This window comes from Cololabis saira, chromosome 3 (genome assembly GCF_033807715.1).
Source record: "Cololabis saira isolate AMF1-May2022 chromosome 3, fColSai1.1, whole genome shotgun sequence".
Lineage (NCBI taxonomy): Eukaryota > Metazoa > Chordata > Actinopteri > Beloniformes > Belonidae > Cololabis > Cololabis saira.
Window position 1 is genome coordinate 7,884,523 of NC_084589.1, and position 17,763 is coordinate 7,902,285.

Sequence of the window (17,763 nt, forward strand, 5' to 3'; positions counted from 1 at the left end):
CTAAAGATCAGGCTAAAACCAAACTGTTGAAAAAGGAAATTTGTGTCCTGAGAGAAACTTAGGAAAGAAAATAACTGACGAAAAATAGCAGACGCGTGGTTAAGCTGAAAACTTATGCTTAAATAATCTCTAAAAGATGCTTAATTGATGGGGAGACGTCCTCAAACTTAAGAAAATGGAGACAAATCTTGCAAGATAATAATATAGGGAACTTAAAAAGAAGTAAATGGACTAATTTAAGACTAGAAGAAAAGACAAGAAAATTGTGAACTTGTGAGGAGAGGATGGATTTTGGGAGAAGTGGGGGCTGCTGCAGGCTGCAGCATGAGGAAGTCTGTGTCTGTGTGTGTCTGTGTGTGTGTGAAAGCATGCTCCGGTTTACGAGCGGCTGCAGGCTGAGAAGTGAGAAGCTCTCCTTATGGAGGAGACGTAGAAAAATGGAGAAATATAGTTTGTTCTATCATTCTAAGCCCTGAATGAAGGCATAGAATCATAGAAGTTTTAAATTGGGTTAATTCACCATTTAATTTGCAGATTACTTTTGTAACACTGTATTTGACTTGGATTGTATGGAAATGGGATTCCTGCAATTTGCGAGCATGAGATAAAATGGTTGGGTTGTTTGTGACATGAATGTAAAACAAATCAATCATTTGTCCTTACTCTGTCTGTTGTGAAATCACTACTGATGATTAACAGCTTCAGAGGATGGGTTTTGTACAATGAAATTAGCGCCGCTATATTTTTAGAATACAGTGGAAGGGTGTGTTCATTAGCCTACTGTCATTTGTATGTCAGTGACATTTTACACAGAAAAGGGTGTATGCAGGAGAAACAAACCCGTTGTACAATCTTTTTAGAAAAGAAGAACTCTGAGTGCATACTAGCCTATTCACACTGAAAATGTGTACATTTGTGATCAGTTTTGATACCATTTAGGTTGTGAGTTCATCTGAAATGCACCAATTGAGTTTGGTTAGTGTAGTTTGAGGAGAAGTAATTTACACATTTGCAGTGATACACGAACCCACATATAGATGATCTGAAGTGTGTGTTTAATGTTAGTGGGTTTTTGTCTATGTGTAGTTTACACATGGGAATTTATCCCACAATTTTCTTAAGACTTCTATGAGTCTTCATAAGAAGAGCATGCATTTGCGTTGCAGCATGCAAACAGAAGATTAAGAATCTCCTGAAGACTATATGATTAAACTGGAGACAATTTTTCTGACAATTTTATGACAATTTTCTAGCATTTCTTTTGATTTGGGGAAAATAGAGCTCAACAACAGTTGAGAAGGCATTATTTGATAGGATGATTCCTTTCAGTCCGACGTTTTGTGACTAGGACTATTTGTTTATATATATATATATATATATATAAGTTCACTGAAGACTACTGTTTACGTTGCAGGAGAGTTGCTGCACTGACAGTTTTTGTGTGTTACTTTAATAAGATCATAACCTACCTGGGTTGAAATAAGAACATTTTGAAATAAGGAAATTCTGTAGTCTTTGACTGAGGTAGAAGACAGAATTTACCAGGTTTTTGCCCCATCTAATCTGGTGATGGGAGGGGGGATCTCTGAGGGACATAGATATCCAACCCTAGAGAATCATTGAGTCAGACCTGCAGACTTGCCAGGATGCAGAGGTCAAGAAGTGGGAGGGCCACTTATCTGGGGAGCCTGACTCTGGCAGCCTGACTCTTCCAGGGAAAAGTCAACAAGGAGGGGGTCTAATGACAACAAAACCCCCACCCCTGTCGGCATGCAAAAAAAAAAAATGCTGTGAAGCAGACCAGTGCTTCCAAGGAAGTTGTTCCCCCTGGTGGCTAAGTTGAGCCATAGGGAGTTTCTATGGCTCAACAGGAGGGAGTGGGAGTATGTAGGGGTACATATGATACATCATGAGGATTAAATACTAAATGCCCTTTAAAATTTTTTTAGTAGGAGCTTTCCGACATGTTGCAGATACAACATGAGAGGACCTATCCATTTGAAGTTGTTCATATGGATTTCATTCTTGGAGTGAACTAATGGCCTGTTAAGTTAAGGCTCAGGAAAGCCATGGCCTGAATGACGGCCATTAGTCGACCTGTACATGAGAATCGTCTTCTTGTACGCTGCTGTTTCTTCCTCTCTCCCTCTCCTAAAGCAGGAACTGCTGAAACTGGGTGACCGGATCCTGAGTTGAGTGGTGAAACGTCATCACCCGTCAGGACGGGCCCTTTTTGCTGTCCAAATCAGGACACCGGCAGCACCGGCAGCAGTAAAGGCTGCTGAACGATCTACTGCGTTCACCAGTTGCAGTGAAAGCTAGCGGAGAAACGTGCCAGGCTCGAGTAGTGCGGGAAGTCGAGCGGTTCCACAACCTTTGCTCGCCGAAGTAATCAACTGATGCCTACTCGCCAGCCCAGCCTGAAGAATATGACTAGCCAAAATGACTTGCGACAACAAACTAGGAGAGGAGTCCGAGGAATGGAAGAGACTTTTTCACTACTGAGTCATGCTGACATAATGACTGAGATTACGATTCCGATTCCGACTATTACTGTCTTTGTACTGTTCTGTGTTTTCATTACCTGTATGTTTACGATGACACTGGAGTGTTTTATTTTGGGTGCTGTGAAGTTTCAAAATGACAAGAGTAGGGAAATGTGAGGTTAATCAACGTTTTTGAATTAAATTGTCATTATGAACGCAACAGAATTAGGTAAGCTCAGAGAAATTGACTGCTGCGTTTTTCACAAGTTTACAATTGTTAACAGAAGTTACAGGCAGGCCATTCCCTGATGGTATTTAGGTATTTATGGCTTTGTTAACAGCTGAGCAGTGTCTTTAGACACATCTGTGCAAAGCCTTACAGAGTTTCTTGTTTGTCCAGAAGGTGCTCATTTATTGACGGTTAGCTAGGTTTAGTTGGACCATCTGATAACACGAGACCCCCATGAAGTTTGGCCTGGTGACTTCTGGTTTGTAAATAACCCAGTGTTTTTAAAAACCATCTGTTCAAACCTCCAACAAGAGGTCCTGTTTTAGTTGACCTCTTGACTCTTTGTGTTTTAAGGATGTCTGTTTGTTTCTTCATACTAAGAAAAGTCATGTGTGTGACCATCTGTTTTTGTCAATCGTCCATCTATACATTCACTGTTCCAAATATGGTCATTCCTGTCATCCTTTGCTTAATAAAAGCGCCAGCTCTGCAGAGAGCCAGTTGAGAGAAGTTCTGACGAGCTAAGAGAAGGGCCGTGTTGCCTAAAGCTTCTCAGGATTCCTCTCCAACCTTCTGCAGAAGGCCATTGAAAATCATTCCATAAGTCTCCGGTGTCTTTTTCTAAGTTAATTAATGTATGTTAATGACTTTTTAACCTAACACCAGTAAACCCACTTCCAACTTCCCACCCTCCTCCCTCACTAACTGCATGGCAGAAATAAAGTCTTGGTTTTCTTCAAATTTCCTCAAACTTAACATTGATGAAACAGAGATTCTCCTCATTGGTACAAAATCAACACTACCCAAAACTGACAGTTTTTTCTTATTGATAATCGCTCTTTTCCCCCTCCCAGCAGGTTAAGGGTCTGGGTGTCACCCCCGACAGTACTTATCCTTCCAGTCCCACATCAATAACATTACCCGGTCTGCGTACTTCTACCTATGTAACATTAACCGCCTCCACCCTCCCTCACCCCCCGTGCCACTGCTATCCTCGTTCACAGCCTTGTCTCTACTCGCCTGGATTACTGCAACTCACTGCTGTTTGGCCTCACTCACAAATCTCCTCTACCCCTCTACCATCACCAGAACCCCTCTACCCCTCTACCATCACCAGAACCCCTCTACCATCACCAGAACCCCTCTACCCATCACCAGAACCCCTCTACCCATCACCAGAACCCCTGTACCCATCACCAGAACCCCTCTACCATCACCAGAACCCCTCTACCCATCACCAGAACCCCTCTACCCATCACCAGAACCCCTCTACCCATCACCAGAACCCCTGTACCCATCCCCAGAACCCCCCTACCATCACCAGAACCCCTGTACCCATCACCAGAACCCCTCTACCATCACCAGAACCCCTCTACCCATCACCAGAACCCCTCTACCATCACCAGAACCCCTCTACCCCTCTACCCATCACCAGAATCCCTCTACCCATCACCAGAACCCCTCTACCATCACCAGAACCCCTCTACCCCTCTACCCATCACCAGAACCCCTCTACCATCACCAGAACCCCTCTACCCATCACCAGAATCCCTCTACCCATCACCAGAACCCCTCTACCTCTCTACCCATCACCAGAACCCCTCTACCATCACCAGAACCCCTCTACCCATCACCAGAATCCCTCTACCCATCACCAGAACCCCTCTACCTCTCTACCCATCACCAGAACCCCTCTACCATCACCAGAACCCCTGTCCTGCAGCAGTTCCACTGGCTTCCAGTCAAGTTCTTTGAAATCCTCCTGTTAACATTCAAGGTCACCCCTAACCTTGCCGCCCCATAACCTGTCTGACCTGCTTCACGTGTTGCTACTCCCTCCCGTTCTCTCCGTTCTTCCTCCTCCATCCATTTGACTGTCTCCACCGCCCGTCTCACTGCCATGGGATGCAGAGCTTTCAGTTGCTCTTCTCCCCGGCTCTGGAACTCATTACTGAGCTCAGAAATATCATTTTACTTCCACTCTTTAAAGCCACGCTCACAACTCATCTGTTTGAGACTTATTTCTCTCCCTGACTAAAAATACAGCATTTGATTTTGTTTGTTTCTGTCTTTACGGTGTCCCTGAGTGCTAGAAAGGTGCATATTATAAAAAATATTATTATTATTATCAATATTATTATTATAATAAAGATTATTCACAGTATCTCGGTTTCATATACTAACATTATGTCCATATCTTTACTGTCAAAAGCCCTACCTTTCACTGCTGTTAAGGTATGCAATGTTAGTCCATCAGGCACAGGTTCTTACATCTTACTTGTTTAACCATTTATTTATTACCATAATCAACAGTCAATTTATTATTAACATCCTTTATCTGCATTTTGATACGTTTTTGGTTAAATAAATAATGCATTTGTGTTATATATTATGTTGTATGTGCTTCAATTCAATACTCAGTAAAAACCTGGTGATTTAAAAACATGTTCTTATATGATTTAATATGTAAAGGTTTAGAATTGGAAATGGGTGTATCTATCTTCACCTCACTGTACCTTGATCTACCTTTCTTTGACTTTGCAGGTAGAGGCGTATCATAAATGCCTGGAAACCCTGACAGGTGCAATATTTACAGCATTCTGCTTATCAGTATGGTTGTTTCATTTCTACTTGCTGCTGCCAGAGAATGTGATGAACTGGTGAGCTAGCGCGGCAGGCACCAGTGAGTTTCTTTGTATGCTGTTGTTTTTTTTTAAAAAAAGGATCCATCTACTTGTGGATAGGAGCTGCAGCGGTGTAGAAACCACCAAACAAAGAGCTATTAGTGCGGAAATGCTGACTGTCAAGATAGACTATAAACACTGCTGTGTTTCTTTATTTATTACAGCTTTCCGTCTGTATTGCTGTTAAATTCCGACCATATTTTCTTTTTTTTTCTATGTACGCTTGACAGAAGGGGTGCTGCATTACACAGGAGCCGCGTCCACTCAGCGTATCAGATGGCTATGTGGCAGCATTAGTGCCTCTGTAGTCACTTTGGCTACTCTGAATTCACTTTCATTGTTCTGTCTTCAATTACATTTCTCTACAAAAGCCTGCGTTACAATAAAGCAAAAGCTTACTCTGGGCACACAGACAAATAAATACCAGAGGTAGTAATACAGCATGAGTCTACAAACATGCCAAATAAAGCCCAGACCAGTGGAATGTGGCCTATAAACACTAAACGGTGTGCATGCAAACATGCCAACATAAGTTTCAGTAGTGGCACACTTTTTTCCTTTATTCAAATTCACTGTAAGCTTTCTAAATTACCAAAAAATACAAAATGTAAATACAATAATTAAAGAGTGTTTGACTGTGTTAACCCTTGTACTGTCTTCGGGTCAAAATGACCTAATTCTCCTGTTCCTTCTTCCCTTCCTCTTTTTCCCTTCCTTCCTTCCTTCCTTCCTTCCTTCCTTCCTTCCTTCCTTCCTTCCTTCCTTCCTTCCTTCCTTCCTTCCTTCCTTCCTTCCTTCCTTCCTTCCTTCCTTCCTTCCTTCCTTCCTTCTTTTCTCCCTTCCTTCCTTCTTTCCTTGTTTTCTTCCTTCCTTCCTTCCTTCTTTCCTTCCTTCTTTTCATTCTTCCTTCCTTCCTTCCTTCCTTTCTTCCTTCCTTCCTTCCTTCTTCCCTTCCTCTTTTCTCCTTTTCTCCCTTCCTTCCTTCTTTCCTTCTGCTCTCTCCTTCCTTCTTCCCTTCCTCTTTTCTCCCTTCCTTCCTTCCTTCCTTCCTTCCTTGTTTTCTCCCTTCCTTCCTTCCTTCCTTCCTTCCTTCCTTCCTTCCTTCCTTCCTTCCTTCCTTCCTTCCTCCTGCTCTCTCCTTCCTTCCTTCCTTCCTTCCTTCCTTCCTTCCTTCCTTCCTTCCTTCCTTCCTTCCTTCCTTCCTTCCTTCCTCCCTTCTTTCTTTCCTTCTTTTCATTCTTCCTTCCTTCCTTCTTTCCTCCTTTCTTCTCTTCCTCCTTCCTTGACCAGAAGACAGCACATGGGTTAAGAATCTGAATCATGACCTCTCTTTACCAGCTGAAACTAACAACCGCCACATGGTATACACTGAACAAGGAACGAGCAACAAAATAATCACTTTTTCTCCTATTGTATTTATGGAAAACCACAATCGTGTTTGAAAATAGAAATGTCTCCTCCTGATTTCCTTGAGCTTACACAGCCCTTTCTGACTATTTTCTGATATGGTGTTGGTACTTTGTCCAATCCTCCCTACAGTGTTTACTACTCACAACTGCAATGATACACTTCATTCTGTTGATCAATGTTTGTCACTTCATCATGGTCGACATGACATCAACATTCAGCACTGCAACTGAACATCTTTGAGAAACTGTTACAACATGAAAGAATGTGGTCAGACCTTTTCAGTACCTACCTGCTTAGAATACGTCTTACCTACCTACTCCGGAGGTCTTGAGTTTTTCTTCGCAGCATTTTATTTAAATGTAACTATAATGTTGCATGTAATGCATCTAGGACTTCTGGATATAAATTGAGCTGTTTAGATCAGTGTAAAGTTATTGGAAGGTGATGCATGACATCCTACTGACACTGTTTCTCATAAGTTACTGTGAAGAGAGGCCAAGATCCATCAAAACCATTCATAATGATTCCACTTTGATCAGCCAAGACAACAGACATGCTGTTGTGACGTCTTTCTCAGGTTTGGCCGCTGAAATTCCTGTCGAGTTGAATGTGTTGTCCAGCTACCATCATCAATTCTAAGCTTTGGCTGTTTGAGCAGAATCAGCCCTCTCCGACGGGCAGTGTTGTGCAAGTTCCTACTTCTCATGAAATAGTTCAAAGTTCAGTTCACATAGTTTAAAAATGTTCATAGTTCACCATTTTCCCTTTGAACTAGTTCAAATTCAGTTTATTTCAATATTTTTAGGTGAGAAGTACGAATGAAACGCCCCCCTATCCTAAAACTGTTCACTGTATATAATCATGTTTTGTCCTATAGTGGCTTTTCAACTTTACTCAGAGACTGTAAATCTCCAACAAAGTAGTCCATTATCAGTTTGAAGGAGCAGCAGTGACTGGGGTCGTTTGGGGCTGTTGGGTCTTCTTGGTCTTTCCTGATCACTTTGTTTGATTGTCAAGGACTTGCAGATATTTTCTCACACTGGACGGATGCTTTAACTCCACATGACGTTTCAAATGTGAAGCTGACGAGGCAGATGTTAGGACTTGTTTTCTCAGAGCAGGTGGACATAATTTGCACAGAAAGGTTAGATTTTTACCGTCAGACTCTTTGGGAGACGATGTGTAAAATTCCTGCAGATAATGATAAGGATCATCATCTGACGGCTCACTGACGCTGCGTCTGCAACGTCTCTCTCTCCACTGGTCATGTAAAGATGCACAGGGCTCGGACCGCCGTTGCCATGGAGCTGGTGCCCGTTTCTATGCTAGTGTGCACTGCATTGTGGGTAATGTAGTGTGAAGTCGTCATCTTGTCGAGTATTTTAAATGTACTGGTGAAATGTATTCCATAATAATTGGACCTGAACAGTGAAGCTGAAACTCACATAATCTGAACAGTTCAAATTCCAGTTCATGATCTGCAGGATGAACAGGTTCAGGTTCAAGTTCTTTATTTGCAAATATGTTGCGTTCAGTTCAACGTTCTCACAGAAATGAACGTGTTCCATGAACGCGTTCATGCACAACACCGCTGACGGGCCTGCTCATCGAGCATCACGTGATACACTCTCTCTTTCAGCAGAGTCCTGTTTGTCTGGGTTAACATACATTAACAATGTACAATTAACCACTATTATCTCTTTAGCCTTGGCATAGGACTTTACCACCCCATGAAAAGAGGAAGTTTTTACTGTAACTGGCAAATACTATGGACGTGTTGTGGAGGGTTCTTGGTTTACATACCCCATATCTTTTGGAAATGCAAATCCAACCCTAACATCTGACAGTGTGAACCAGGTTAAAGGTTAAAATGTTAGCTTTGATGCAGTTCTGGTTGGAAATACAGTAACAACAATGTATCGATACAGTTTATGATGGTCATGAAGAACAACACCAAATCTTTCATAACAGGCCTTCTTAAAGTCTTTTATCCTCAATCCATTTACAAATGCTAATGTGGGATTGGGCATCAAACTGCCTAAACAGCTCCCCAGTCCTCCGTTTGCTCCAGACACCTCTATCTCCACCAGTGGGACAACCAAGAGTCCTCAACCCAGTCAAGAGATATAATCTCTTCAGTAAATCTTGAATCTACCAAAATGTCTACTTCTGGTGGGACACACCAAAGCACCTCAACAGTCAAACAACCTAAGTTTTAGGATGTAAGGGACCAGTGGAGCTACTGAATGACTGAACTCCTCACAACTTCCTTTAAAAATAAATCAATCCTATTTGCTATTCTGCAGAAACATTCGATCTGTTTGGTCTCTTTAGGCGTAGTAGTGGGAACAGAGATTCAGTGCTGTCCATCTAAATGTAACTAAAACGTGCGTCTGTGGCAGGAGATTTATTTGTATATGAATTATAGCTCAAGTAAGGTCTTAAGGGCTGAGTATGGTTCTGCGTCACACACACGCAGAGCACACGGCGCACCCGTGACACCGTCACGAACTGTTCAGACTTCTCCGTCTCTCCATTTGGTCGCGGTGCAGTACCCCCCGCGGCCACTAGTTAGCGATCTTTTTCTGAATGGTTTATCCGACTTTTTACGGTCACAGTAAATCAAAGAAATAAGGACAACTATTGTGCAAAAAACAAAAACAAAAAAAATCACACATAAACGAAGAAAAGAGCCCTGGAAGTTCACTACTGCTTCAAACCGGAAACCGGAAATGCTTCGCTTTCAAACGAACCAATCACAGCCCTCTCGGTCTGCGTGTGGACGGCGTCTCCTCGACGCGTAGTTACAATTTTCGGGAGGTGCACGTCACTGACGGCGCATGTGACGGCGTGTCCTCTGCGTGTACAAAAACCACACGCCGTAGACACGGCGTCGTTTTGACGCAGAAGCATAATTCAGCCTTTACAGTCAAATACCTCCATATATATACCATATATTACCTATAGTTTAAACTTGCTCTGTTCATTTAATTTAAAATAAAGTAGGTACATTTCCATTGGAACTTTTAATATTTAAAGTAATTTTACATGGGAGCATATACGCACCCAACATATAAATTCAGTTCAGTGCAACTCAGTTGGTCCGAGATGACGAAGACAAAAGGTTCTCAGAGCTTGCACAGTTGCCATTTACAAACAAGTCACGCCTCCCATTTTCAAAGATTATGGAGGAAATGTGTATAGTCACATTCATTTAGTATGCCTACCCACTTATTTTCTGTCTCCCCCTCAGACATAGAGGTGGACTGCAGCAGCAGGAAACCACCACTGAGAACACAATCACCAGCAGTCCCTGGTGTTTCACGTGCAGCAGCTCACCGTCTCATGGACACGGAGGGTTTCTGTGTGCCCAGCAAAGACGGCAAACATAGGGCCCTGTGAGTGCACAAAAGGGTACAAACTGTCCACCTATGATTACATGCTGCAGATACCGTATTCCTTGGTCTCGCCATTGAACAAAGTTTGCCATCTTTTTGTCATTTTTCAGGATATCTGGGTTGTTCCATATGGGTGTGCGGTCACATGGAAAAAGTGAGGCTACTTTAAGGAATTCCCACCAGGCTGTCAGAGTTGAGCTGATATTAATGCTTTTGAAACATTTATGATGTTTAATGCTTTGACTAATAAATGGTAAATCTGATATTTCCAGATCATTGCAAAACACTTGTTCCGAGTCCAGCCATTGACTATCTAAAGAATGATTTTTCGACCATTTTAAAATATACTGTAGTTTATTCGCTAGGAAGTAATACTGGAAGTTAGGTAAATCTAAGCCTTCACATTCTTTGGGTTTTGTAATGTCTTCAAGCTAATACGTGACGTAAAAATATAGGGCCCTGTGAACTGAGACACCCCGGTAGAAAAACCTGAGATCCACTACATAGGACACCCCCAGTGTGGCTTGTACAAGTTCAGCAGTGGATGGGTCAGAAGTTTACTATACTATACTATACTATACTATACTATACTATACTATACTATACTATACTATACTATAGTCATGGAATTTCAACCTCCACAAAGGTCTCTTTCTTCAGGGCCTGTGTTGAAAGCATCCTATTATCTGGTGCTGAGACCTGGACTATGAAGAAGGAACTACAAGACTGAATCAACGGCACATACACAAGACTCCTCATGTGTCAAAAACATCTCCTGGAAAACTCATCCAACCAAGGAGCAGACCTATGGTGAACTGCCACCAATAACAACAACTGTAGCACACCGTAGAGCAATCTTTGCAGGTCATTGCTACCGTGCTACGGATCAAGTAATATCCGACATCCTGCTATGGCGGCTCCCCCAATCATCCAGAGGAATCAGCCTCATACTTATCCTGACACAATCTCCAGGGACACAGGACTTATACTCCAAGAACTGAGAGCATCAATGGCCGACAGGACCCGATGGAAAGAAGTGACATCTAGGATCTCGACGACAGTCGAAGAATGATGTCTACTGTCATTTAGCAGACGCTTTTATCCAAAGCGACTTACATATGAGAGAACAACACAAGCACAAAATCACATAGGAGGGTCCAGCTGGATATGTGCTGGTCAGACTGCTGCAGATGTGGATAATCCAGGTGCCATAAAGTAAAAATCCTGTCCAGCAGTTGTTCCAACACATCACTAAACCAGCTCCTCTGCAGGTAGATGGTAGGTTGTTAGTGAAAACACCTGTTCTAAATGTACAGGCTGATCCAGAAACACAGCAGGGGTTTTACTTTATGGCACCTGGACGCCAGTACTAGAATATATATGTTTTTTTAAAGAAAGCTACGTCTAAGAAGACACCATCTTGATGTAAATGCATGCATTTTAAGGCTGATTTATGGTTCCGCGTTACACCAACGCAGAGCCTACGCCGTACGGCACTGTACGCGCGCTTCGCCGCGTACCCTACGCCATTCCCTACAGCGTGGGCTCTGCGTCAATTTAACACGGAACCATAATTCAGGCTTCACTAGATGCAGAAGTGCTCCTTAAAGGGCTGAGTCTTTAGCTTGCTCTTAAAAGTAGGTACAGACCCTGCAGATCGGACAGAGTTTCCTCTAGTTTCCTCTAAAATGACCATATTTGAGAAAATCTGTCACTTTAGCTCAGCTGAGTGTGTATAAACAGCAGATGTTGACTTAGTGAACGATTTAAAAGAGAAGAGAAGAGAAGAGAAGAGAAGAGAAGAGAAGAGAAGAGAAGAGAAGAGAAGAGAAGAGAAGAGAAGAGAAGAGAAGAGAAGAGAAGAGAAGAGAAGAGAAGAGAAGAGAAGAATGGGCAGAGTTTCCCCTCGCGGTTTCCATGTGGCACTTGAAACCCACGAGTCTGCTCTGCATATGGAACCAATTTGAAATGTGAAACTTTCAAGGCTCCTTGAAACGCAGATGAAACACCGCTTTGACATGTAAACCCAACTCTCTTCAGTAAGACAATGACTTTTTATTTATTTATTTATTTTACTCGTTTAACAGTAGAAGGTATTTCCTTTCACTTCTGGTCATGCTGTCCATCTCCACTTTCTATTTGCTTTGACTTTACTTCATGACATCACTGATAGCTGACTGCGTGTTACTGTTCCCCTGCTCATCTTCTTTCTTTTTTGTGAATTGTTTAGGCTATTTATGGTGACTTTATTTTAGTTGGGGTACTGTGGACATGTTGGTTAGTTGATTATATTCCCCATAAGCCAACTCTTCCATTAAACTTGGCCGCCGCCGGCCAGCCGCTCGTGAGAACAAGCCCAAAGACCTGAAGGCAGCCAGCGTGGTACATTTCTCTTCTGTCACAGGTAGAGAAAGATCACTGCAATATACTGTAAGTTGCATGTGAGGTGCATGTCATTATTTAAAATAAATAAATAAAACGTAAAAAAAATGCATGTGCAAAACAGTAGCTAGTTAGTACTAAGAAACATAATTTTAGATATTATATATAAGATAATCTGCTTTGAACTTGATCTTATTTTTACTGAAACGTTTTAAAACTAAATGCATCAATCACTGATCAATTGGGGCAGAAAAGTGCAAAGTTATCATTGTGGAAACTCTCGTATTTTCTTTCAATGTATTCACTGGTGCCCATTTGAAGTACTGATGTTGGAATATGAATATGATCAGCAGGAAATTTGCAGGTCATCGCTTTGTGAACCTTTTTCCCCAGAGCTGCTCAGAAAGTTCATGCATTTACATAAATCCAACTATAATTTCAGAGATTTGCTTTATAAGTAGTTTGCACAGGTGGGAATATGCTCATGTGAAGTAAATCTTGATATTTCGGCATTATTATGAGAACAAATGACACACCGCTGAAACAACGTCTGAACAACAGCTGAATTCTGAAGATCCAAATGCAACGTTCATCGTCAACATTTTGCTCAGCCTATTCATTTCGGAGATTCAAATTCTTTTTTTTTTTTGTAAATATGTTTTATTGGTTTTTCACATTCATCCCACAGAGATGCAAAGTACAGAACATATGCATGACTTCAATTTGCACATTCATCCCCAAAAGTGCATTGTTCAGCTGAGACATTGACAGTGAGTCCACCATTCCCACCCCCTGCCACCCACCCACCCACCCACCCATAGGTTTACAGGATATAAAGCACCTTGAGGAGTAATAGAAGAAAAGTGAAAAGGGGAAAAAAAGAGAAAAAGAAAGAAAGAGCGGAGTGTTCACTGCTGCTATCGATCATGTGTGAGTTCCATCCTATTCATTGTCAATGGGCTCCTGTAAGGAGTCATTTAAGTCGAGAAAGTACGGAAGAGTATTAGAGCCATGCAGGAGAAAAAATATTTTAGAGGAGGAAAATTTTTTTTATTGTGCACTTCTAGAAAAAAGTCGAAATGTTGAGATAAAAGTCGAAATGTCGAGATTAATGTTGAAATACAATTTCGAGAAAAAAGTCAAAATTTAGTGAAAAAAGTCGAAATTTCGTCTTTTTCTCAACATTTCAACTTTATTCACAAAATTTTGACTTTTTTCTCAACATTTCGACTTTTTTCTCAATATTTCGACTTTTTTTTCAACATTTCGACTTTTTTCTCGAAGTGCACAATAAAAAAAAATCTTCCCCTCTCAAATATGTTTTCTCCTGGATGGCCCTAATACTCTTCTGTACAAAGTAGTGTGGTAAAGGCTGTGAGATTCAAATAACTGCTGCAGGTAAATGTTGGTACGTGATAATCCTACCATGCTGGGTGTTCCTGCAGGTAAATGTTGGTATAATCTGATAATCCTACCATGCAGGGTGTCCCTGCAGGTAAATGTTGGTATGTGATAATCCTACCATGCTGGGTGTCCCTGCAGGTAAATGTTGTATAATCTGATAATCCTACCATGCTGGGTGCCCCTGCTGCAGGTAAATGTTGGTATAATCTGATAATCCTACCATGCTGGGTGTCCCTGCAGGTAAATGTTGGTATAATCTAATAATCCTACCATGCTGGGTGTCCCTGCAGGTAAATGTTGGTATAATCTAATAATCCTACCATGCTGGGTGTCCCTGCAGGTAAATGTTGGTATAATCTGATAATCCTACCATGCTGGGTGTTCCTGCTGCAGGTAAATGTTGGTATAATCTGATAATCCAACCATGCTGGGTGTCCCTGCAGGTAAATTAAAGTATGTGATAATCCTACCATGCTGGGTGTCCCTGCAGGTAAATGTTGGTATAATCTGATAATCCTACCATGCTGGGTGTTCCTGCAGGTAAATGAAAGTATGTGATAATCCTACCATGCTGGGTGTCCCTGCAGCTCATTCCCTGGCCGGAGCTCATGCGTCCTGCAGTCCGTCCCGCAGAGATCTGCACCCGCCGGTCCTGAACTTCATCACACACGCGCTGGAAACCTCCTCCCTTCTGCTTTTAATTTAATTATTTTATTTAATTGTTTGCTTCAAACGTTTCTTCGCGAAGTTCCTACAGAAATCCAGCCCTGGCTGAGAGTAAACTTGAGTGCGTCCCGAGCCTGCTGAGGTCTCTCTCCCCCCGGGAACGCCCTCCTCCTCCACTGGATGCGACAGCGGCTTTTTAACTACAAATCCATTTGTTTCTGAGAAGGAACACGTTTGCAGTGAAATCTGAGACGGTTCTTTCACACAGATCCGCTCCTAATGTTTCTCTCTCGGAGCTGAAATACAGCAGGGGTTCAGACCTCAGGGAATAAAGTGTTGTATTGAATATTTACTTCGGATCCTGCAGGCTCTCATTTAGGAACCATCGATAAATGATCATCTGAAAGGAACGCTGTAGTATTCATTAGATTTTCTTTTTTTCTTTTATCCCACAGCCGCTTCCATCTGAACCATGTGAGCCTGAGAACTGTACAGGGATTGAAAACAAAACACACACCCCTCTTTCGCATTAGAGGATTTCTTCAATATAATGTGTTATTTTTTAGGCAACACACAATATATACAGGACTGTCTCAGAAAATTTGAATATTGTGATAAAGTTCTTTATTTTCTGTAATGCAATTAAAAAAACTAAAATGTCATACGATCTGGATTCATTACAAATCAACTGGATATTTGAGTTTTCTTAAGCTGTAAGCCATGATCAGCAATATTAAAATAATAAAAATCTTGCAATATTTCAGTTGATTTGTAATGAATCCAGAATGTATGACATTTTTGTTTTTGTAATTGCATTACAGAAAATCACAATATTCTAATTTTCTGAGACAGTCCTGTATACAAAAAAAATACAGTTGTCAGGCCGAGACTCAAAGCAGGACTCAGGTGCAGAGATATTAGATAAAGGCTTTTATTGAATTCAGAGAGGGCTCGCTGGCGGTGGGTTGCCTCCTTCCTACCTCTCCCCTCTGTGGGGTTGCTGGTGGCCTGTGTTCCGGGTTCTTCCGTGTCGGCCTCTGGTCTTGCGGGTGGCAGGGTTGCTCCCCCCCCCCCCCAACTATAGATACACTTCAGGTGGAGCTTTGTTTGGTTTATTACACACACATACACACACACACACACGCACACACACACATACACACACACACATACCCACATACATACACATAGCCACATAGACATATACACACTCACGTACACGTATACATATTCATACATTCATGCATGCACACATTCACACCCACACACACACATAGCCACACATATGCATACACACACACAGTTACATTTAGCCACACATACATATACACACTCATACACACACACACATTCACACATATATAGCCACTCAGTCACACACGTATACATACACATACACACACATACACAGCCACACAAAACACGCACACACACACACATAGACATACATACTGGCTTGTTCACCTGCATGCTCGCTCTGTAGTTTTTGGGGTTGGTTAGCGGTAGCTTAGCTCAGACTGTGATTTGGGTTGATTGCTGCTTGTGTTTTGGTCGGCTCCGTATTGGTTTTGTTGTTTTTGTGTTTTGTTTGTGTTTTTTTTTTCAGATTTTCAGTGCTTGACGTTTGCCTCCGTGTGTTCCTGCTTCCTGGATTGGCAGTGGATGTCACCCCCCCACCCACCACCCCCCCACAAAAAAAAAAAAAACTCACTGGGTTTGTATGTGTATATTTATGTATGTATGTGTATGCGTATGTAGGCGTATATATGTATATATATATTAAATATAGCAATAATGCACATATATATGCCTTTGGTTTTTACCTACATGGTATCAATCATTAATATGTGTGCAGACAAGGTAAAAAAAACAAAACTAGACTCTATACTCTGACTATAGAGAGAACAATGAACAATAAACACTCCAAGAGGAGGGAAAAATAACTAATAAAAAAAACAAATAAACACAAAATGCTCCGTATGGAGGAAAAACCTGCCTATATAAAGTAATTTGGCTACAAACACAAATCACTCTTAAAGAGGTAAAAACCAAGAACTATGGCTGCGTCCAAAATTCCATCCTTTCACCCTAATGAGTAGCAAAAACAGTATGTGAGATTTTTTAGTGCATCCGAAACATTAGTACGTACTCAATAGTATGTGCTATCCATACTGATTCTGGAGAAATGTATTAGTGTGGATTGATGGACACTAGCCAAGCAGAAACCTCCCACAATGCAATGCAGCGGCGTTTGGTTGCTAAGTGATATGTATATGTCATAACTATAATAATATTATTATATAATATTAATATTATAATATTCGTATATAATAGTATGATATAATTTCATCTTGTTTGGGCCAGAATAAACCGGAAAGAGCGGAGCGGTACTGCTACTGCTGCTGTTACCATGGTAACAGCTGCTACTGCTGCTGTGACACGTCACTTCCTCCCAACGGCAGGAAGTGCCGTGTGGCTCTGAGTAGTACGTCCGAATTAATGCACACTACTGATATTTACTCAAAAGTGTGCCGAACTCAAGTGTACTTTTTAGTATACTGTGTAGTATGGCATTTAGGACGCACCGTATGAATCCAAGCTAGGATATAAGTTAAACAAAAAAAAATCACTCTTTAACGAGGAATAAACAAAGTGCTATGAATCTGAGCTACGGTAAGAATTAAAAAACAAACAAACAAAAAAAAGAACTCTTGAACAAGGAAAACGAAGGGCTATGAAATTTAGCCAAGCAAAAATAAAAAAATAAAAAAATCATCGTCACAAGGAACAAACCAAGGCTCTGGTGCAGGACAAGGACGAAGACACTCTGGCACAAGACAAGGGGAACACAGACTATTTGACCACATAGAGGGAAATAGGAGACAGGTTGAAACACTTAGGACAATCAGACTGAGACACATGAGGAAGGAAAAGGGACCTGAAACGAGAGGAGAATTACTTTTCAAAATAAAACAGGAAATTACACGACAAAACAAACCCAAGACAAGACAACCTCACCACGGTGTGACAACAGTTATAGAGAACAGAATTGCCATTAAGTGAGTGTAAATGACTTATTGACTAAGTGAACCACCTCATGTCTC

At 41.5% G+C, this 17,763-nt stretch overlaps 1 protein-coding gene across 1 annotated transcript in view; it reads right to left on the reverse strand.

Moving 5' to 3' along the window:
- The window catches only part of LOC133440850 (Golgi-associated kinase 1A-like), an 81,993-nt gene extending 67,868 nt beyond the window's left edge, over positions 1-14,125 (reverse strand). Inside the window, exon 1 of the mRNA XM_061718178.1 lies at positions 14,112-14,125. Coding sequence (XP_061574162.1) covers positions 14,112-14,114 — 3 coding nt within the window. The 5' untranslated portion in view covers positions 14,115-14,125. The remainder of the gene's footprint in view (positions 1-14,111) is intronic.
- Positions 14,126-17,763: the final 3,638 nt, after the last annotated feature.